The sequence below is a fragment of the Ahaetulla prasina genome, chromosome 3, assembly GCF_028640845.1.
Source record: "Ahaetulla prasina isolate Xishuangbanna chromosome 3, ASM2864084v1, whole genome shotgun sequence".
NCBI lineage: Eukaryota > Metazoa > Chordata > Lepidosauria > Squamata > Colubridae > Ahaetulla > Ahaetulla prasina.
The window spans coordinates 98,174,893-98,199,594 of NC_080541.1; the positions used below are offsets into that span (position 1 = coordinate 98,174,893).

At 35.6% G+C, this 24,702-nt stretch overlaps 1 protein-coding gene across 1 annotated transcript in view; it reads right to left on the reverse strand.

Moving 5' to 3' along the window:
* The window catches only part of TRIO (trio Rho guanine nucleotide exchange factor), a 319,986-nt gene that overhangs the window by 209,718 nt on the left and 85,566 nt on the right, over positions 1–24,702 (reverse strand). The window contains exons 2-3 of the mRNA XM_058178800.1: positions 7,296–7,370; positions 379–493 (exon numbers count right to left, since the gene is read on the reverse strand). Of these exons, the coding sequence (XP_058034783.1) occupies positions 379–493; positions 7,296–7,370 (190 nt within the window). The remainder of the gene's footprint in view (positions 1–378; positions 494–7,295; positions 7,371–24,702) is intronic.

Consider the following 24,702-nt stretch of genomic DNA (forward strand, 5'->3'; position numbering starts at 1 on the left):
CCATTTCTAGGGGTTTTCATGGCAACCAATAATTAGAAGATCACAAGGTGAGCTTCAAGCCTTCACCTATTAAGATGTGAAGTTATGGGAAGGATGCTTTCACTATTGCTGTTTGTCAAATCACAGCAATGCTGCTTAAAGCTAATTTTGTCAAAACCATTTTCTCCCTGATACTTACTTTCATTCCTTCCAGGACAAGCTCTCCTTGTAGTTACATAACTACAAAAATTGTATAACACAGAATACAAAATTGACAGAATGAAAGAATAAAGCACATTTGTCCAGTCATATATCCTCAAAATATAGCCCCTGAAAATGATTTTGTTTTGCTGCAGTGACACACAGCTTCAAGCCATAATACACAAAAGATGCCCTTACCTAGGGATACATGCAAGGTATGAAATGAGCCTCCTAAGGTCCTCTTGTCGTATTCTGTCATGATTGCTTCGGGCTGGAAATGTTAGAATGGGGCCTCCACGTTTATCTCTTCCACCTGAAAAAGGAACACATTGAGTGGCCACTGCAGACTTTGGCGTACATTGAAGATAAAAGCCTCTTTCCCAGAGAGAGTTGCAATCGCTCGCTATGCATCTCAGCCAAGAATTCGGGCAAGATTGCATTTCAACAGAAAGGCACCACTGTATATGTTATATGCTCAGTTAAAAGGCACAACACTAGGGGGAGATGTGGGTAAGAAAGTTCTTTTTACGGCTGCAGAAATTATGTTGAATATACTGGAAGTATTTTATATGTATCTTATTTGTACCCTTCATCTTGTCAAAAGGACTGCAAATGGCTTCAAAGAAATCCTATCTTTGCAACAATCACTGAAGGTGGGGTTAGAAAGAACATTCCCTCCCACTTATGACTCTATGACTGTAACTTTGTTGCTGGTATCCTTAAGATTTATATTGACTGTTTTCTAATATGATTTGATTGACTATCCCTAAGACTATCACTATTAAGTGTTGTACCTTATGATTCTTGAGAAATGTATCTTTTCTTTTATGTACACCGAGAATGTATGCACCAAGACAAACTCCTTGGCCAATAAAGAATTCTATTCTATTCTATTCTATTCTATTCTATTCTATTCTATTCTATTCTATTCTATTCTATTCTATTCTATTCTATTCTATTCTATTCTATTCTATTCTATTCTTTAGAACAGAATAGTGTTTACTCAATACGTAACTATTTTCGTGGGCAAAACCCATGTCCTACAGTTCCCCTCAGTCTATTGTGTTCTTTGTTGTCTGTTTTAGGGTGGGAACTCTTTTGCAGAGAGGAAATGGAACTGAACCATGTTTTATTTTGACAGTTCTATAAAATTTACTCTAATGCTGCCTAAAGTACTATCACATCTAAGAAACCAATGTTCTCCTATGACTTCAGGCTGAGAATGGTTAAATTAAATTTCTTTTCGGTGGTTGATCTCAATTTTGAAAGCCAGCACAGAAAAGATAGTGCTCCCTCTCCACGCTGTTTACAATTTCCTGGTGGTTTTCTACAAGAATATAGCCAGACCCAAATCTTCTAAGCTTCAAAGCTGTAAAGACACTGTATGCTTTTGTACCATTCTCTCAACTTCTGAAAGGTTGAGAAGCCAAGCTATTGGCAAGAGCAAGGAAATGTCAAGAAAATGAACCCATGGAAGAGACTGGTCCAGGCACAATCTGAGGAATGAATGGAGTCAGGACTACTTGTGCTCAGCTCCAGATTCTATCTGCTATCTGGGGTGAGGGAGTTTTTCACAGAGTACCAGACAATGCAAGATGGTAGCTATTGCCATTACTTCCCTTCTCTAAATAAGAAAGTAAATGGATGCTACTCTTTGTTCTGCTTTCCATTGGAGAAAAAAGTTCTCAAAGTCCTTTTGAACAATATTGTTCTTTTACCCTGGATCTCTCACAAAAGAGAAAGGGAGTAATAATATTAGGATTATTTTGGATAACATGCTGAGGGTGGAATGTGATGTAAGTCAGCTGCACTAGAGTAACAGCATAATCGCAAATGTACCTGTAATAATTTTATAATAAATTTATAGATTTTATATTTTTACTATTCTCTCCTAGATCGCATATTGCTATCAACTCCTCTCATCCCCTATGCGTCTCCTTCTCACATACAAAAATTAAGGCAACATTCTTGCATTTGTGATGCTGTTTATTATTAGATGCATTTTTTTCTACTGCTACTACTACAAAACTGAGGTAAAGTCTGCTGCTACATATAATATATTACCTACCCTTATATGTACTCTATTGCTGTATTCTATTACCATACCCCTATATGTACTCTATTCAAGCCATAGAACAATAAACCAACCTTCTTTTTTGTTTTGAAGGATTTTTGGGTACTTTATGAGGAAGATTAAAAAAGATCTATAAACTACATAAAACAAAAAAAGTAACATCCAATGACTTAACAAGGGTTTAGAAATCTTATATAGAGGTTATAATTTCCAGTGTAACATAGCTAACTATAAATAATTTAATCTATTGCTTTAACAAACTAAAAATCACTATTCAACTCTAAGAATCAATATTGAGAATTAAGTTATAGTTCCCCAACAATTTATAGATAAATCCTAAATTTCTGTTGTAAAAATTTCAAATTCAATCAGATGTAAGTAGTCCTCAGTTAACAGTAATAACTGGGACTGGGAACTCCATTGCTAAGTGACATGATTGTACTGTATAAGATTGGCCAGGCCGAGCCTGAGGGAGGGGTCAAATGCATCATCAGTCTCAAGTCTCTTTGTGCCCACAAGAGATCTAAGTCCAGCTCACCTTGAATTCCATTGACTTTTATCTACTACCAATTTGCTTTGACAGTTAATTGTTCAGATTTATGTAGACAGCTTTAGTGCATGATAAACCTACATACTCATTTGAACTGCCTGGACTCCTGATTTCCTGTGTTTGACAAAAGCATGACATCAAATGACTGTATTGACTTACAACTTGCAGTTCCACTTGTGGTCATTAGGTGAATCCCACATGGTTGTTAGGTGCAATGTCACCTGATTTCCATTTGCAATCACTTGCTGACTTCCCCACTAACTTTCCACATTGGAGCTGGCAATGAAGGTTTCAAATAGTAATGATGTGACTGGAGGATGTTGTGTCCATTATAAGTGTGAGCTGATTGCAAGCATCTGAATTGTGATCATATGACTGCGAGGTTGCTATGAAGGCCCGCTAGAAGTCTCCTTGTTCAGCACTGCTAACATTGAACGGTTGTTGAGCAAACAGTGGTTAACTGAGGACCATGTATACCACAACATTCCCTCTTACAATATTCCCTTTTGTTTCTGCAAATCAGGTAGACTAATTCATTGTGAAGTAAGGCTCAAAAGATATTATTTTCATCTTGTTAATAATTAAATCTTGCAACCTAAACAAATCATTAAATCTCCAGCGAGCAAATTTCTTAGTGTTTTTTTTTTCTTCATAGAAATAAACAGCAAAACAAAAGAAAAGAAAATCTGGGCTTATTTTTGTTCTCTATTTACCCTAAGTATTCAGTACATTAATTATTTTGCATGATCCCTTGTGAATGGTTTATTGCTGTTTGTTTCAGCTTAAAGATATTTATGCGGCACATTTTATTTTTTTTTGAATTTATATCCCGCCCTTCTCTGAAGACTCAGGGCGGCTTACAATGTGTTAAGCAATAGTCTTCATCCATTTGTATATTATATACAAAGTCAACTTAATTGCCCCCAACAATCTGGGTCCTCATTTTACCTACCTTATAAAGGATGGAAGGCTGAGTCAACCTTGGGCCTGGTGGGACGAAAACTTGCAGTAATTGCAAGCAGCTGTGTTAATAACAGACAGACTTAGTCCGTTGAGCCACCAGAGGCCCTTTAGACATCTAAAACTCCCGTCCCTTTTTTAGAGGTAAGGAGCCAGGAGATACAAGTCACTTTGAAATTCATGTTAAATAGCTAGCGTGATAATACTATTTACAGTCCAGAACTACCAGTCCATCTCTCTTTTGAATCCTGTAGAATCTTTAATTTAATCTAATTTAAATCTTTTATTGCGTCACACGTAGTTCATTATTTATTATGCCAGTCAAAAGACAGATGTGGGGAAAGCATTCTAGCCAGCCGTTATAGCAGAATGGGAGTAGAATACACACAAAAAGTTGAAATCTTGGGGCGAACACTATTTCATTGTAACTGCAGTTATAGTCGGTCACCAGGCACTAAAGCCATTTGATTAAAAGATGTCATTCCCAACCAAGGCTGTGCTTTCAGACCAGTTATGCACTGATAAGCATAGCCATAATATATTCCATTCAGTTCCGTTCCTAGGCCTCTCACATTTGTTAGGAAAACAGTCAATTAGGCCTGCTAACGTTTATTCTAATGCTGGTATACTGCTCTGCTGGATTTTATCCTTAATCTTAGGTTATAAGAAAGTCTAGATACAAATTGATCAAGGAAATGAGGCTTTATTATCAAATGTAGAAGTGATACAGATTCCATAAAGCGGAAAAATACATCAGGGGGAGATGAAATGCAAGTGTAGAAGAAAGGTGGCTGTCTCCTCTCCCCTCGGCTATGAAGTTAGTTTAGCATCATTTGCCCATTTGTGCTATTACAGGTCTTTTCTGAACTACATCAGTGTTTTCATTTTCTCACCAAGAACGAAATATTGGCACACGGACAGCAACAGGCTTACTTATCGAGAATTGAAATGCTGTCTCACAGACTGAGAGGACCATCAGGCTTTGGTATTCGGCAGTTAGGATGGTTTTCGAGTCACTTCAGGATTTTTATGTGGCTTGAGAAGTGTTTGTGTGATTGCAATATTTACAGTGAGTAATGCTCTGAACCCCAAATGGAAACTTTCCCTCCAGTCAAAATGGTAGCATTTGGTTTCGTGTAGGAAGTAATTTGATTTGAAACCCAACTGGAATGTTTATTGATGTTCCATAATTTACTTACTCACCTGATGTCCATACTGTTAACAGATACAATAGATTCAGCCTCACCAGGTAGATCAGACAGGAAACACAATGAGAGACACTAATTCTACTTTCTTCTAAAGCTACATTAATAGAAACTTGCAAGTTTGAAAGTACAATTTTCCCACAGTCACCTTTATAGCTCAAGAATTTAGAATTCCTTTCTAAGCCTTTTGCTCTATTCACTATGCAGTTGTGGGTTACCCTGTCTCTTATTTGACTATTCCTAGGCAGCATCTCTTCTCCCAAGTTCTTTCCCGCATACCATGCTAGTGTTTGTGTGTGCGTACAACAAAAATTTTAAAAGGACTACTTTACATGTGAACTCTGCCAATACCAAGGACATCATTGTTGGAACATGTAAGTAAATGCACAAGAGAAGAAGCCATAGAGAGTCCCTTCATCACCACTGGTCAAAAAAATACAACTGCCAAAATTCCAAGAAAGGAAATATGGGGGAAGGGGCAAGAGGAGGCAGACTGCCAATAGAAGAACCAGAAGATAGCAGTAAAGAGATAGCAGAAAGGAAAAAAAGAAGAAGGATATCACAGTGAAATTATACCCAGTTTCTGCTATTTTCCCAAATCCCTAAGCCAGATCTCAAGACGTACATTCAGCTTGCAGTAAGTGTGACAGCTAGAAACAGAGATTCCAAGAACTAATCTGGAGCATTTATATAGGTCTTGAGAGTTTAAAAGAAATACATCTAGATTATTTCAGTAGCCTATACAACACCCCTGTTAGGAAAGGTTCCCATGTTGCAAATTCGGATGGATGAGGACCAGTTTTTATGTCATGTTTATTTAGACTTATGGTTAAGTATGAGTGCATTTGCTTGCTATGCCAATTCTTCCTTCTCTCTCCCACCCGCACTTCCAACCAATATGACTAGCAAACAGCCATATTTGGGTAATGTACAGCTTAGTGTACGATGCAGGACATATATTACTTCCAGACTCAATCAGCCAGAGAACATAACCATAAATAAATCTACCACAGGCCATAACTATGTTGTCTGGTTGGCTGAGATTGTGCATAGTGTATGTCTTACTCTCAGACATATATTACACCAACTTTTTACAATCTGTGTGCTTTCCAGATGTATGGACTAACTCCTCCAATTCCCTTTGGCTGAGCTGTCACCCAAACATCTGGAGAGTGACGAAAGCTAGGGAAAACTGTAGTAAGCCTTATACCTGGGAGGAGAAATCAGCAACTGTCATAAGACGTGTTCCATGCTTAATCATAACCCTAAGTAAACACAATGTGCAAATACAGTCAAAGAACCTTCTTTATGTAATATGCTATGCCAGGTTGGTGTTAAGTATGAAGAAGGCACTTATTTATTTCTTCTACAATGAACCACAATTCACACATTTTCCATAATGTTGGCCAGCATCCTATTTTTCTGTGATTTGATTTGCATTTTTGATACTTCAGTTAAAAAAAAACCTCTGCATAATCAGAGTCAGAGCTTCTTTGCATACAGAGTGCCTAAGCCTCTTTAATTATTTGTGCTGTTCCCATTTTGTGATCCTCCCATGTAGATCAGCAAGGTTGTGGGGTGTTTGTGTGTAAGTGTATATATGTGAAAATAGAGCAAACTGCGATTATAATTTGCATCGGATCCACTTTGTGATCACTCCTTCACATTCTACTTTCAGAGGCCAGAAAAGGAGGTAGAATGTTAGTAACAGATTAGCTCCTTTTGACTAGGTTCACAGAAGTGAGTTAACTCTAGGTTCTGTACAACTTGTGTAAGCTTATGCAGACAAGAACTCTTGCAACAGCCACTAAATTCAAGACGGGGAACCAGACACTACAGATCAATTAACTAATAACTGATTGTTGAGTATTTGGAAGCTACCCAACAAAATATGCACTCCCAAAGAAAAATTATTTGTGAAAGTAAAGTGATAACATGCCTTAAATAATCTTCAAACTTCCTTCTCTCACGTTATGAACTGGTTACATAATCCATGCATATGAAGGGGGGTTAGAGTCCATCTCCTGATTGTACAGATTATGGTTATATGAATGATGCTGGCTAAGGAATTCTAGGAGTTCAGGCAGAGATTGAGAAGACTGATTTGTACTAGATTATTTCTTTTTTTTTTCCTGAGTAGTTTCTTCCAACAAAGATTTTGTTGGAAGAAACTAATTGACAAAATGCTGAGAGTATAAACGTGTATCAGAAGAAATATAATAAATAATTGAAGATATATTCATTGTTACTCAGTTGTCATAATTACATACTGGACTGTCAGTGATCACTCACCAAATAGCTAAGTAATACAAACATATTATATTACCTGAAAGGTATGCAACTTTCTCCTTGAGGATTGGAAGGACTTCCATAGCTTTCATTTCATCATTTTTACGAAATCCTGAAGACAAAAACAAAATGGATACTAAGTCCAGTTGCACAGAAACAGTACCATTATTTTAGGATCTTATTCTTTATACTGTTGGGGGCAGGGTGTATTTTTGTTTCGCATATCTAACAATAAAACAAACAAAAAAATGCTGATCATTTAAATTGTCAAAGAAAAAGTTTTTAGGAAATTTGAAAACCTGGATACATTGAGTATACTTTACAACATCGCAACGTGAAATACAGTCATTTTAAAGGTGCACATTAAAGATATATAAGTAGTTCTCACTTTACCAACTGACCGCTCAGCAAAAATTTGAATTTATGACAGTACTGCAAAAGGAGACTTATGATCTGTCTTTGAAGTTGTGGCTCTCACAGCATCCCCTTGGTCATATGATCGAGATTTGGCTGCTTGGCAACTGGTGTGTGTTTACAATAGTCACAACCCCTCACAGTCACATGTTGCCATTTGCCACCTTCACAGCCAGTTTCTGACAAGCAAAGTCAAGGGGGAATCTGGCAAGAAGTCACAAGTTGTGGTGACATGACATTGTGATTAACAACTGTTAACAGCTGCAGTCAGAACTGACATCATAAATTGATGCAGTTATGTGATGTTTCGCTTTATGACCACATTGCTTAGTGACAGAGTTGCCAATACTAACTGCAGCCAGTAGATGAAGACTACTTGTATACATATTCTAAAAATCAGTGGCAGCCATTTGAAACAAGAGACAGTTTTCCTAAGGTATCCAGAATTCTGGGAACCTCTGCAAGGTATTTATTTTGAGATTCCAATCCTCTTCTGAGCATTCACTAAATAATCCCCAATTATGCCTCTTTATGTCCATCACTAATTTTTCAAAATCTTTGAAGTTGATTAAGGAATGACCAGATACAGGAGTGAGCAAGAACTTATCAGTACTAAAGTATCAATTCAACCAGCTAGGAGAGGAGAGCCAGCGCTCAACATAGTTTCTGCTCTGATTCCCAGAATGTGGCATTTGTGATCATGACAAATTCAATCTGATATTGCACATAAAATTTAAATCTATGTTGATAACCTGAATTGGAAAAATGCAGTGAATATTTATTACAACAATCATTTGTTGTATCATATGAGGCAAAGATCATGGTCCAAGAAAATTGTCCCAAGAATTGTGCCTTTTGAAAAAAGCACCTTTGAGACAACCATGAACTGGATGTCTGGGAATCTCTATAGACATCCAAAGAAATTAGTTTCAAACCCAAGGTTGACTCAGCCTTCCATCCTTTATAAGGTAGGTAAAATGAGGGCCCAGATTGTTGGGGGCAATAAGTTGACTTTGTATATAATATACAAATGGATGAAGACTATTGCTTGACATAGTGTAAGCCACCCTGAGTCTTCGGAGAAGGGCGGGATATAAATGTAAATAAAAAAAAATAAAAAAATAAAAAAACCATGGATTTCAAAGCACTATACCTAAACTGATGGCTGTTAGACAAAGTTAGCTGAGATTCAGCCCTACTGCAATCAGTGATAGAAGACAATAATGGACAGATCTGCATGACACCATTTGCTAAACAACTTAAACAAAATGTATAGAGGTACATCAACATATTATTGTCAATCAGTTCTTCAAGCATTTTGTGGCATCTAGAAAGTCAACAATTTCTCTTTTTAAAGATAAAGGCTTCCCCAGTCCAGTTGTGTCCAAGCCTAGGGGGGTAGTGCTCATCTCCATTTTTTAGCCAAGGGAGCCAGCTGAAGGAGCCAGGGTTGTCCGAATACATTTCCCTGGTTATATGGCCAGCATGACTATATGCTGAGGCACATGGAATGCTGTTACCATCTCATTGAAGTGGTACCTATTTATCTACTTGCATTTGCATGCTTTTGAACTGCTAAGTTGCCAGGAGCTGGAGCAGGTAATGGGAGCTCATCCCATTGCGCAGTGCTCAGGTCTCAAACCTGAGCTGTCAGTTTTCCAGCTGACAAGCTCAGAATCTTTACCTGCTAAGATTTCCCCCATGTTTAGAGGGGAGAAATAAGAAAAACTAACAGCAGCCTGAATCAAAGTTGGAATTATCTCACATGGGGTGAGATAAGACTGAGCCTTTTACAAATAAACATGTAATAGAGGCTGGCTAGCAAAAATATTTCCGTTCTCCTCCTGATTCTATATCCAGAGGCTGAAAAAGAATGCTAGCCGAATTCCACCCCCCAATGCAATTCATTTTGCAGCATCATGGTTAAAGTGACTAAATGAAAACAACATTATGAGCACACACTGTAGTTAAGGACTCCTCCCTTCATCTCCATTTAAATTATGATCCAGGGTTAGAATTCAAGAAGAATTACCCTTTAATGTTATATTCATTTCAGCAGCTTATTGTGTTCATTTAAATACCAGAAGCCTCTTTTGCAATGGATACTTTCATGAAACCCCTCACCGGAAGAATTTTTAAGTGTTTTTTAAAAGCTCCAGTAATCAAAGAGATCTTTTAACATTTTTAGAAAGGAAACATGACACTCTTAACACACAGTTCCACTGAGAAAAAACATGTTCTTAATTATTAAATGGGCTTCCTATGTTTGAATCAATTAAAGCTTTAGTTGATAGGTCATAAACTGATTAAAGCTTGCAATTTTAGTAATAATGAAAACAGTATTCTATAACTGTAGTAAGTGTGCCAAAAGCAGAGTAATGAAAAGTATTCATGGAATGTTAGGATAGGAAATGTTAAGAACATCTCACAAAACCGATAGTTATCATCGTGTATAACCTCAATGGAATAGACCCCGAAAACCACAAATCAAAGCTTTAGAGTTACACAAGTGTAATAATGGGTCAAATGATGGAGATTCTGGATAACTCAGAAACAAATGGGTTTGATTTTGGGATAGGGCAGTAGTATAAAATGAACCAATTCATTTAATAATATTAGTGTGTATTACATGAACATGGCCTAGAATTTATGTTCATTTACCTCATTCATAATCATTTTGTTAGGAATGTTCACAAAACCTTAAAATTAAATGTTTTGTTCCACATTGCTTGGAAACTTTCTAATCAAAACCTTTTTAAAGTTTCATCTTCAACAGGACAAAACTCAAAGCTATTCAAATATTTCATGTTCCAAAGAAACAAACTTGAACTATTCCAAATATTCTGTCTCTTCCCCCCTCCAACTTTTTTCCCCCCTTGGGATCACAAATGTAAGTGGTTGGTAATCAGTGCTATCTACCATTCAATAGCCTAAAAAAAAATGGCAACTGGGATGCCATACTTAAGGTATTTTAAACATTCTCATATCCAACAACAGATGCAACAATTATGCATAAATTTGCAACCTGGCCTGCTGGCACAAACACCTTATCAAGCACCAAATCACAGATAATTGTTTTCCTCAGCATAGCCCATGAACAGCTTAACAGCAGCAAAGACTTCTTCCTAATACATACAAGGAATACTGTTTTCTATTTGGCATTCTGTCTACAAAGCTTAAAAGGAAAGTAGCACTTTCCAGTGCAGGCATTACCTCTCTGAAAAAGAAGTGAACACCACAATTTTACAGGAACTGGATGCCAATTTACCCTGGCACAGATTTTTAAAACAGCAGTAAACTCACGTAGTAGGCAGGTAACAACCTTTCTTACATTGAAAACCTTTCTTCATCTCTGAACACATGGTAAGTCTAGTCTCCAGTCATCCCCAGTGACTGTCCTTTCTTCAAATTAGTTCCAGCCAAAGCGAGAAGGGATATAATCTCTACCTTCTATTTTACTGGCTAATTGTCAGTCTTCCTAGGTAGACCAGACAGGAAATACAACCAGATGAGCTAATTGTACTTTATTGCAAGGTTGTATTAATAGAATCTTGCAAGTCTGATAGTACTCATCTCCTGCAGTCTCTTTTACAGACTGAGGAATTACGGAGGTTCCTTTTTTACTTTCTTTCTTTGACCTATTATGCAGCTGTGGACAATGGCCTCTGTTAGCTGATCATTTCCTAGGCAGCATCATTTTCCCCATTTCCAAGGTCATTCCCACAGGCCATTACACTAATGCAGGGGTCTCCAACTTTGGCAACTTTAAGACTTGTGGGCTTCAACTCCCAGAATTCCTCAGCCAGCTTTGCTCTGGGAGTTGAAGTCCACAAGTCTTAAAAGTTGCCAAGGTTGGATACCCCTGCACTAATGCGCTCACTCACCAAGTTTCCATGGCTGGAATAACTCTTTCTAAAATTAAGCCTTTTGAAGTATGTCTGAATCCTCAAAATAGTAAAACAAAACATTGTTTTATCCTGAGTTTGGGATAAAAGTCCAAGAATAGCTGCAATTCCAAGCCCAGAATATTCCTCTACCTGCTACTTTCACTACTCGAAATTCAAATAGATTAATTGCTCCAGCTCCTGCCATTATTTGGCAAAAATGTAATGCATTTTCTATAAATCTGATTTTGAAAAGTATTAGTTTTATCTAGGAATATCCCTTCTCAGATTTATAGTACTTTACAAACTCTTATTTATACTGCAGAATTTATAATGAAATTGGCACAAATTTTTCTTCTGTTTGACATTAATGTGTTTCTATAATAAGATATAAAGATCATGATAGCTAAGCAAGGTAAACCTAGAATAGAAACTGTAGATTTGAAAGTTGAAAAAAAAACCTACGTCAGTGATTCCCAAACTTTTTCCTTTATTACCCCAACTCATTTTATCAAAAAGTTTTATTGAATTTCAAGGACTGTCAATAAGCTTCTTCTTTCAGCACCATCATAAATTCAAATGGTTGCTTAATGAATGGTTGTAACTTGAGAATTATATTATAAAAACAACATATTGGAATTTGCTGACATTTCACCAAATTATACTAGTCATTTCATTGATTTTGGTCTTAATAGGAAAACTTTGGGAAATGTTCAAATATATTTTAGCATACATGGCAATATTTAATGTCCCTGTCATGGTGGGTAATGGGTTGGTGTTATTACTCAAAGAAAAAGTACTATTACCCAATTTGGAGTAAATTACAAAGGTTTGGGAAGCACTGATCTAGGCAAACTAGTTTCTTAATACTTACCTTTTTAGAATTAAGAATCAAGCTCAATATGGGGAAGACTTTTACTAAAGCTTTTATTTAAAATCTTTTTTTTTTGTATATGTATGTGTAATGTGCATGTATAATGTGTATGTGTAATTTGTATATATGTATGTATGCCTATGAGAGTCTTGACTCTGGGCAACTGCCTGGACAACTCCAGGCAGCTTTCTTGGCAACCTTTTTTGGTTGGCTCTTGCCTTTTGCCTAGGGCTGAGAAAGAGTGACTGGCCCAGTCACCCACCTAGCTTCATCCACAACTAGAACTCATGGTTTTCTGGTTTCTAGCCTAGAGTCTTAACCACTACACCAAACTCACTCTCAGTGTCATATTTAGCAGTTCAGAACTAAGTAGTAATGTCCTGTATTTAATGAGGTCTTTTGCCACTAGAATTGAAGCCACTATTACAATCATGTATATGTATTACTGCACCCATTCATAAGCCCAGACAGAACTTCCAAAGCAACTTCGGGGTGAACACAGTGAATTAATAACAGAGAACCCTATGATTTAGCATAATCATGGATAAGATCAGTACAGGTTTAATGTAAACAAAGGAATGAGCACGCATTCTCAGGGTAGATTAACGGGTAGCAAATATTTTATGTGAAAAAAGTGGTAAAACAAAATCTGTATTTTTCTTTCTTGATTAAAATAACCATAATATTACCTGAATCCCCTCACTATTCTAAATTTAAGATCCTTTTTCAGCTAATTATTTGATCCAATCAACCAACTTTTCAATGAGGTTATACATAAAAAAGAACCTGCTTTATTTCTGTTCTTCAATTAAAATATTCAGCAATTGGGGAATTGCTTAACAAAATCTGAGAATTTCCCTTTTTAATAGCAAAGTTAATGAGGTACACACATGAATCAAAACAAAATAGGAGTCCTTTGTGAAAGAACGGATACTTTCTATTACATGTGTCATGATAATCAAATGGATTTCAACAAAAACCAACCTTTAACATGTTCAAAATTCAAGCTCACTTCTGAGGCTGCCCTAGATTTAATCCCAGAATTTCAATCCAGTTCAGCAATTAATAATTTAAAAAAAATTTTTTTGCATCTTATTGTGGATTAATTGTTCAGAAATAAAGAAGGTGCCTATTTCCTCTTAAGAATATTCATATATCTAGTTTATTCAGAGTCTTTCTTTTTGGGAGATAACAAAATGAGAACATTTATATTTCAGATTTGAACTGGGAAGATTTCAAAAATCACTGCATATATGCACCGAGCTATAATGCTGTATATCTGCATCAATCTCTACTTACACACACTTCAAGCAGGCATTCTCAGCACCACACATTAATAGCGATGATGTCATCTTTTCAAAATCAGAGCAGTCTGCAGCTCCTGCTACTGTTGTTTCTTCCACTGCAGTGCCTGCAGTATTCAGAGGATTTGCAAAAGACAAGGCAGCCCAGAAAATAAATAAATAGAAACTGGACTGGGAAGCTCAGGAAGAGAGGTGACTTATTGAAATCCTGCTTGGACAGATTTTTTTTAAAGAAGAATAAGTATTTTTCGAGTCTTTGCATTCTGTGAATTTACCACTCGCAAGAATTTATGTTATGTGATTGAACAAAGCAGCTTTGATACTTTTGGCAAGTCTAAATTGACCTGTTCAACAAGATTTTCATAGAATAATGGGTGTCCTCAGAGAAACAAGTTCTTGGGTCAAATCTGAATAATTTCCATTGCTCTTTTAGCTTGCATCATTTCATTTCCTCTTTCTAAGAAACCACAAATGTAGTTAAGATATAAGCCACCAAATGATCAGAATTGTAAACCAAAATAGGGCTTTCTCACAATGTAAGCAAGAATAATGGAAGTTAAATGATTTGATTTGATTATGGTTGATGGTTTGGTTTCTTTTAGTTCTTTTTCTCGTATTTATTTTTTTAATAATATATTGTAATAGAATCAATAAAGCTTGATCACAACCTTTGCACCTTTAAAATGTCTTAATTAGATATTTTCTATATATTTAATAATCTTTGCATCACTGTGTATCTACTGTAGCTACCAATGATTTCAGCACAATAACAGATGTGTTTCTATTTCTATTTTGTGGCTGGAATTATTTCCAGAGAGGACTATATAAGTATTGTATGTTTTGTGCATATTTTGGAAGAAATGCATCAGACTGAAGCAGCACAATAAAATTATTATTTTTTAACTTCAAGGCAATGAATAGCAAACCTTTTGTTAAACTGAAAAACAGGAATATACTGTGATCTAATCAAGATTAGTGCCTTGTGATAAACCTGAGGGAAAATCTCATGCGTGTAATTTTAAAGATCAGTTTTGTGTCTCTGTTTTACAAAATGGTACAGTTTATTTTCTCTCTTTTGGCTCACAGACACATGCACACAACCACATACACACACACACATACACAAATAGTACAAAACATGCAATGGTTTTCTTGCAATTTTTGAGATTCAGGTACATTTTGAATTTTTATTCCTAAAATATTATGTCACATGATATGAAATCTTCAATGCAAACACAAAAGGTACAAATGCCATTAAAATGTCAGAATTCTAAATTGTACATTCTGCAAAATTTCTGGAAAATAATCCAAGGAGTTATCTAAGCAAGCAGTCACAGCATAGCACAACTTCGGGTACTGAATCTACATAATATGCTATGCCAGAAGTGTGTAATTCATAGCCCACTTGCTTTCCCATGAGCTCCAAAGGCAGAAATCATCAACATTTTAGATACCCTGGATTTTAAAAAAGATATGAAGCGTCTTAACCATGTCTAAGGTTTCAAGCACTATTTCTCCCCTTATTTTGAGTGTGCCAGTTAAAAGTATATGATTAATTGTTTCATTCCTTCTGAATATATACTGAACTTGCAATGAATATCAGTTCACAGTGATGTAGCACAAAAACACACATTGAAATTCAGAGCATGTTACATCAGGCAGTGCTATTTATGAAGCAATTTGTATTGAGTATAACGTAACACTGAACATGATACCTACGAAGTCCTAAAATGATTACATATGCCTTATTCCCCCAGCATGTACTAATATCCTGTGCCAATCCCATCAATCAATAAATTTAATATACTTCAATTTAATATACTTATAGCTTAACAATACACAAATCTAAATATAAAATTTTATTAAATGGTTAGCAGAAAAAAATCTAGTTTGGTAACTAAAAGGAATATAAAAAATAAGCCATTGTTATATTAGTTATTAGGGCATCTACATTTTCTCATCCCTTTCCTATTACTGACGTACAATTGCTAAATTTGTTTTATCTTTGTGATCATCTAGCAGTTTGTTTTAAAATTCAGTTAGTTACAACAATACTTTCTAAATCCCAACCTAATTCTGCTGCACTTTGACTTACCTCTTTTCTCCTGTTAGAAAATTTAATTTAATTTAATAGCCAAACAAACTGGAATTATAGAGGAAATGCTTAGGAGGAAAAGAAAAAAAGGAATCACTGCACATCAATTTCACTGCAAATGTGACTCCTAATGTAGTTCAAGAAAAAACAAACCTCTTATTCAGAATCCTTACAGCACAGCATATAGCTACGTGCAATCTGTTAGCTAACCCTTTTGCTTCCTTGGTCTGGCACACTTCCTCCAGTTTGTCTACATCTGTATAGGAAACACTTAGCCTCTTTTTATAAATCTGAAATACGCTGCACAACAACAGCACTAAGTTATAAGCTACTCTGCAACCCAAGAGGCAACAGTATTACCATAGATAATAGAAATGCACAGGCTTTGCAAAGATATGGGTAGTCCTCAATTAAGCCCAAAATTTCTGTTGCTAAGTGAGTTTTGCCCCATATTTGTTAAGTGACGCAATTAAGTGCAATTGTTAAGTTTGTCAAATGAATCTTGCTTCCCCATTGATTTTGCTTGTCAGAAGGTCGCAAAAGATGATCAAATTACTACGGGACACTGCAACCGTCATAACCAATTTTATTTATGTCCTGGTCAGTTGAAAGGCATCTGAATTTTGATCACATGACCATGGGGATGGTGCAACGGTTGTTAAGTGTGAAAAACGGTCATAAGTCCTTTGTTCAGTGTCGTTGTATCTCTGAATGGTCACTAAACGAACAGTTGCAAGTCAAGGACTACCTGTACTCAGCTTGAAGTACTAAAATAGAGAAAATCTCACCTGCGTACCATTCATGCTCTTGTTTGTATTTTTTATCTGATACTTACTAAATATTCAAGTACAGTACTTGTATTTATGTTTATATTGTACTATAAGCTGACAAGAGATGCTTTGGATATGGGCAGCACATTAAACATATAAACAAATAAATAAGAACAGTATATAGAGAAGGGACCTTGATGGCCCCACAGGTTCTACCCAGTCCTTCCCTTTCACATCATAACATTCAGTTTGGCATGGTAGAAACTGTAGGAGCATAACCAACAAGTAAGAAGCTCTGTTTCTTACATATGCTCAAATAACTTGAGGATGGCTCTTCAGCTGTGGAATTTCTTCCTGTAAATATCCTTGGAATTTCTTCTTGTAAATATGTTAGAACTTCATGAGAAGTTAAAAAATTAGTCTTTGGGCTACAGTTTCTTAGGAGTTGCTTTTTCCCTCCCTGCTAAAGTTTTCATGATCCTGCATTTGTTATACTAATTTATTGTTTTATTGTTTTGAGTTGCTTTGAATTGTGTGTAGATATATATAATCAACATTTGAATGTGCGGGTTAGTTGTGGCAAACAGCACGTGTCAAACGCCATATGCTACATTTTAATGAGCATTTTGAAATTATGTTCCTTTGCAAAGATCCATCTGGGATACTGACCCCAAGAACAAATCTTTAAATCTAATTTCAAGGTATAATTTGGGTTTGGCCGTTTTTGATACTGATGTTAAGACAGAAAGACAAATGCAAGCAAGGACTACATGCCTCTTATTTTTCCAGGACCTTTCTTCTGACATTAAAGAAAAGTACCACAAGGAGCTGCAATATTTACGAAAAATCCACCAAACAATGGATTAAGTCATTCCAGAATTTATACTTTTCAACACAACTGAGCAGATGAGAATTTATTTCTCTAAATTTGGCAATGAATCTTAATTACTGCAAACCTGGATATAAGCAAATACAGTAAGTAAATAGTACATAGTAGTAGTACTTAAGGGTTTCAACACTGGAAATAAAATGAAGAGCACCTATATTACAGTTAAACTAGTTCAACATGAAGTATCAGCAAAAACATTCAGCTGATCTGTAGTGGCCCGTTATTATCTGAGGACAATTAGAGATAACAACGAATATGCCCAATTCTCTAAAACAATAAGCTCCTTAAGAAACATGAAGTTGACATTAATCCTATATATACTTTAAAAACTAACCACAAACATTGTGATACTTCATATGCCATTAATAGACTTCTAAGAGCAAACTACAATGGTATTAACTGACTCCATGAAGGAAAGCTAGGGGAAAACTGACAAGAACAATTCTTGGCAAACCTGCCAAATCTTCAATTTCCTGTACTGTTTGGAAAAAACAATGCCTTGGTTTTATTTGAATTAATTGAGTAGTTTGAACAGTTTGACAATAATTCATTAAATATGAAGACCATAAGCCCTATGCCTAGAATTCCTGTTTAGTTAATCCCATTTTAGCTACTAGCATGAAGTAAGATTTAACTGGTTCTTATCAGTATTTTCTCTCTTTTTTAAAAAAGTTTTATTAGTTTTTTTATTTTTAAATATACATCAATATAAATATATGAACAGTGTGGCCTCTAAGTATAATTCATTTTGATACAAATAGCAATAATAATAATAATAATTATGACAGTATACACAGCAAACGAGATAACTATGCTGGATTTCGTATCACAGATCACTAGTCGAACATTTCCCAAGCGTTTAGGACTGCGTGATGTATCAGCGAATTATGCGAGCTGATCCCAGTAAGGTGGCCTTCTGCAACTGACCAATGGTGATCTTGTCAGCGCCAATTACTTTTAAGTGCTTGCCTAGGTCTTTAGGCACAACTCCCAGTGTGCCGAGTATCACTGGAACCACCTGCATTGGTTTATGCCAGAGTCTCTGCAGAGTCTCTGCAATTCGATTCTCAAATCTTGATATCTGGTGACTTTTTCAAATTGTTTCTCATCAATTCTGCTGTCACCAGGTATAGCAATGTCGACTATCCACACTTTTTTCTTTTCCATAATCGTGATATCCGGGGTATTGTGTTCCAAAACTTTATCAGTCTGTATTCGGAAATCCCACAATAGTTTTGCATGCTCATTTTCAATCACTTTTTCAGGCTTATGATTCCACCAGTTCTTTGCTACAGGCAGATGGTAGTTGTGACACAAGTTCCAGTGGACTATCTGAGCGACTGTGTTGTGATGTTGTTTGTAGTCGGTCTGAGCTATTGTCTTACAACAGCTCAGTATGTGATCAATGGTTTCATCTGCTTCTTTGCAGAGTCTGCATTTGGGATCAGCAGCAGATTTTTCTATTCTGGCTTTGATTACATTTGTTTTAATGGCTTGTTCTTGGGCCGCAAGAATTAGACCTTCTGTTTCTTTCTTCAATGTTCCGTTGGTCAGCCATAACCAGGTCTTTCCCTTATCTACTTTTCCTTGGATCTTTTCAAGGAACTGTTCATGCAGTGCTTTGTTATACCAGCTGTCAGCTCGAGCTTGCATCGCTGTTTTCCTATATTGATACTTGGTTTGCCCTACTTTTAGCAGCTTCCTCTTGTTGACCTCCATCAAAGCTGGTTCAACACTGTCTTTCACATAATCTGCCAGAGCATGTTTCTCTTCTTCAACTGTCTGCTTCACTTGCAAAAGTCCTCTGCCGCCTACCTTTCTGGGCAAATATAGCCTGTCAACGTCACTACGCGGGTGCAGCGCATAGTGTATGGTCATTAATTTTCTTGTTTTCCTATCCAGGCTGTCCAGTTCTGCCTGTGTCCAGTTTACAATTCCAGCAGTATATCTGATAACGGGTATGGCCCAGCTGTTTATAGCCTAGATGGTGTTACCGCCATTCAGTTTACTTTTTAGAAGTTTCCTGACCCTTTGCGTGTATTCTTTTTCACTTGCCCATGCTTGATATTGTCCAGCTGCAGTATGCCCAGGTATTTGTAGGCTTTGGATTGTTGCACTTATGGTCTGTCCATTGGGCATTTCAATACCATCACTTTATTATTATTATTATTATTATTATTATTATTATTATTATTATTATTATTATTATTATTACTACTACTACTACTACTACTACTACTACTACTACATTAATCAAACTTATATAATCCTAGTATTAATATACATGTTTGTTTTGGAGTAGCTATTCAATATTTCAATGTTCCATTTTAATGCCAATGATATTATTAAGCATACATAGTAATACCATCTTTCAACCACTAATCTTTCCATCTAGTTATTACTTATATTCTAATATAAAAAATATATCTGCTAATATTCCCCCTATTTTTTTAACCTCTATTCTAGTTTCTAGCCACCATTATTAATCCTAGCGTTAATACACAAGTTTATACCAAGACACAGTCCTTCATTATTTGGTTATTCAAAGCCTCAGTACACTATTCTAGTACCAATCATCCTATTATTTAATCATACCTAATAGTACTGTCTTTCAACCTCCAATCTTTCCATCTAACTATTGCTTTACATAAAGGTGTGTGTTCTTATTTTTACCTCTATTCTGGTTTTTAACCAGGCTATCATATTAGAAAAAGAAAAAAGATTCCATTCTATCCATCATCTCTTGCTCATTTTAATACTTCAATTCTTATTTGTTTTTTAGCTTGCCTCCCTTACTCCTTTCTTGGATCTTTGTTTCTATCAGCATCTGTGTCTTCACCATTCAGTCTGAAAATTTCTCCCATCTCTATCCTCTTAAGCTGCAAGGTCTCCAGAGTGTCCACTCACACTCCTATCTCCCTTTCAAATGTATCTTCCAGGTTATCCGATTCCATTTTTAAATTTCTTAAGGTACTTTTCCCTTGGTTTATTTCATCAGTCATTATTATCTTTAATCAAAGATAATAATTGTGTTATTATCAATTGTGTTGTAAATGTTGTACCTTGATGAACGTATCTTTTCTTTTATGTACACTGAGAGCATATGCACCAAGACAAATTCCTTGTGTGTCCAATCACACTTGGCCAATAAATTCTATTCTATTCTATTCTATTCTATTCTATTCTATTCTATTCTATTCTATTCTATTCTATTCTATTCTATTCTATTCTAGTCTAGTCTAGTCTAGTCTAGTCTAGTCTAGTCTTCTCCTCATCTTCTTGCTTTAATTCCTGGTTGGTCTGTTCTATCTTTTCCTCCATTCTTTCTGCTGTCTCCTCTCTTTCCTGGACTCTTTGATCTTCATTCATTATGAGTTGTAGGATATTTTCTATTTTCCCATTTATGCCTTGCAATAGATTCTTTATCTCTCTGTGATTTATTGTCATAGTGTCCCTAAAGCTTTGAAACAACAACACAATTTCTTCTGAAATCTCACTCATTTCCCCCTGGTGAAGCATCTTTGTCTTATTTTAGTAAGTCCCCTCTTACTCCACAATCCAAAAACAATATATTCAAGCCCAATGTTGCTCCTCAGAAAGTTCAATAATCATGGTTCTTTACATCTCAGGATTATTAATCAGTTCCATTTAAATAGTCCAGGCAGCTTTCCACAAATCAAGTCACTTTACTTTACTTAAAAGTCTTCTTTATTCTCACAATAGAGTCTCCAGTACTCATAAAGCTATAGAACAATAAGTATTTTCTCTTCTGATTGTTCACTCACTCTTGAAGTTCCACAAATTAAATCCAAGGAGTTTCTGCCATCCAAATCGGAGTTTTATTTTTATTTTTTCTGGAAATGAAAACCTAACCAGGAGGCAAGCATGAGAAATAGATTAAGCAACACCAATTTTCAAAAACTATAGTCCCCACATATTTACTAGGACAGTTACAGAAAATGGTGGGTGCGTTCAGAAAAGCTAAGCCACAAGATTGGCTGAAAACAGTCTGAAGAGTTAAAGGAAAGAAAAAGAAGAGGTCTGCCTTCTGTACTATTAAATAACATCTGAATGTTATATCGAGATGTTCTGCCTATATTGGGAGCATTTACATTTTTGATGCAATATGCATTTACCTATACTGTAAGTACAGCATCAACCTGCTTTCTCTGAAATGGATACCATGTTTTGTGGAATTAGATACATAAGTTAGCTTTGGGTTTCAACGTTGTCCTGGAGTTCATACTTACATATGTGACCAACTTCTGAGCCTCATCTTTATAATAATAATAATAACAGAGTTGGAAGGGACCTTGGAGGTCTTCTAGTCCAACCCCCTACCCAGGCAGGAAACCCTACACCATTTCAGACAATCTGTTGGCTTTTTATGAAATGAGTGTTTTCTGCTTGATCATTCCTGCCACTTTGTGAATGGGCATTCCTCTCTTTCCCAGAGAGTGCTGCAGCGTAGCCTTACCCAACATGGAGTTGTCTATATTTGTTAAACGAACTACCCACCCTTCATAAGTAAGTATAAATTATAGCCTATGGTGAAATAAAAGTCTACTGATTGTAAGGGGGCACAAAGTTTGATCTAATCAGTAAGGACAAAAAATATATAATTTGGGATTAAACAAAATCTGACAGGCAAAGCAAGATGACCCGGCCAAATCTTATTCCCAGTTGACATAGACGTTATAAGGAAAACATTTTAGTTAGAAACAACTGAAATTTTTTTCTTTCTTTTTTTATTTTTTTAAAACAAACCACATACAGTATACTTTTTGAACAAAAATATCAGCCAAGTACGTAGTCAAATCAAATTCAATTTTCCACCACCCTCTTGTATACTTTATCAAATATATTTCGATTCCCCCCTTTTTAATTTCACTATTTGCATATCTCTAATATAGAATTCAATCTAACCCTTTGTCCTGAATTTAACTCTTCAATCAAGACTAGCCCCCACTTTTTTTGCCCCCCTTCTTATCTCTCCCATCTATATTAAAACCCTATATTCCGATTTACAAGTTTCTTTCTTTTCAATCTTTATATCATCAACATCCATAATTCCATTACATTTCCATAAACATTTTTAAAATCATTATCTTAATTTTATCAAAAGAAAAACAAAAACAAAGAAAAAAGATAAAATAATACCAGCTAACATTTATTATTTCAAAAGATCTTTTATGTATTTAGTTCTCATCTCTTTGATATTTCCAAAGAATCTCCTATGCATTTAATTCTCATCTCTTTAATATTTCAAGCTTAATTTATATTAATTCCCTTCGTGTTTTTCTTTAAAGTTCCTTGCTTTAAAAGGAAACAACTGAAATTTCTATGCATCAGGAAGGATGCCAACATAAACACAGCCATTAGACTCAACAGGTTAAAAATGTGAATCTGAAGAATTCCTTTGAAGTAATATGCATTTACCTATACTGTAAGTATAGCATCAACCTGCTTTCTCTGAAATGGATACCATGTTTTGTGGAATTAGATACATAAGTTAGCTTTGGGTTTCAACGTTGTCCTGGAGTTCATACTTACATATGTGACCAACTTCTGAGCCTCATCTTTATAATAATAATAATAACAGAGTTGGAAGGGACCTTGGAGGTCTTCTAGTCCAACCCCCTACCCAGGCAGGAAACCCTACACCATTTCAGACAATCTGTTGGCTTTTTATGAAATGAGTGTTTTCTGCTTGATCATTCCTGCCACTTTGTGAATGGGCATTCCTCTCTTTCCCAGAGAGTGCTGCAGCGTAGCCTTACCCAACATGGAGTTGTCTATATTTGTTAAACGAACTACCCACCCTTCATAAGTAAGTATAAATTATAGCCTATGGTGAAATAAAAGTCTACTGATTGTAAGGGGGCACAAAGTTTGATCTAATCAGTAAGGACAAAAAATATATAATTTGGGATTAAACAAAATCTGACAGGCAAAGCAAGATGACCCGGCCAAATCTTATTCCCAGTTGACATAGACGTTATAAGGAAAACATTTTAGTTAGAAACAACTGAAATTTTTTTCTTTCTTTTTTTATTTTTTTAAAACAAACCACATACAGTATACTTTTTGAACAAAAATATCAGCCAAGTACGTAGTCAAATCAAATTCAATTTTCCACCACCCTCTTGTATACTTTATCAAATATATTTCGATTCCCCCCTTTTTAATTTCACTATTTGCATATCTCTAATATAGAATTCAATCTAACCCTTTGTCCTGAATTTAACTCTTCAATCAAGACTAGCCCCCACTTTTTTTGCCCCCCTTCTTATCTCTCCCATCTATATTAAAACCCTATATTCCGATTTACAAGTTTCTTTCTTTTCAATCTTTATATCATCAACATCCATAATTCCATTACATTTCCATAAACATTTTTAAAACCATTATCTTAATTTTATCAAAAGAAAAACAAAAACAAAGAAAAAAGATAAAATAATACCAGCTAACATTTATTATTTCAAAAGATCTTTTATGTATTTAGTTCTCATCTCTTTGATATTTCCAAAGAATCTCCTATGCATTTAATTCTCATCTCTTTAATATTTCAAGCTTAATTTATATTAATTCCCTTCGTGTTTTTCTTTAAAGTTCCTTGCTTTAAAAGGAAACAACTGAAATTTCTATGCATCAGGAAGGATGCCAACATAAACACAGCCATTAGACTCAACAGGTTAAAAATGTGAATCTGAAGAATTCCTTTGAAGTAATATTGTTGATAACTGTATAAAGATTCTCTCCATGTTCTTGGTGGATAGTATTTCATAGTGAGTTGAAAGAATTTTTGATGGATCCTCAGGTAGATAAACCAATCTTCCTGAGCTTAACAGTGCTACTGAAGTCATCTTTCCTTTCTCTCCGAGTCTTGCCCTCTTGACCCACTACATTTAAGGTCTAAAAATCTGCAGGTAAGCACTGATTATTGATTTACCCAGTTTGTGCTAAAATTACACATGCCACAAATGTAATTTCGTTCCTAATTTCTTAACCTAAGGTTTAACAATGGCCAGTTCAGTATGAAACCTTCTGGCAAGATGCATGGCTGCGTGGCAAGGCTTATATAATAAATTGCATTGCAAGACTGTAGTTTCACACATTCATTCTTCCATAAGGCAAATATTATAATCTGCACAACCTAAAGATATTCCCTCAAAACAATTCCAAATACAGACTTATTTTTTTTTTTTTTTTTT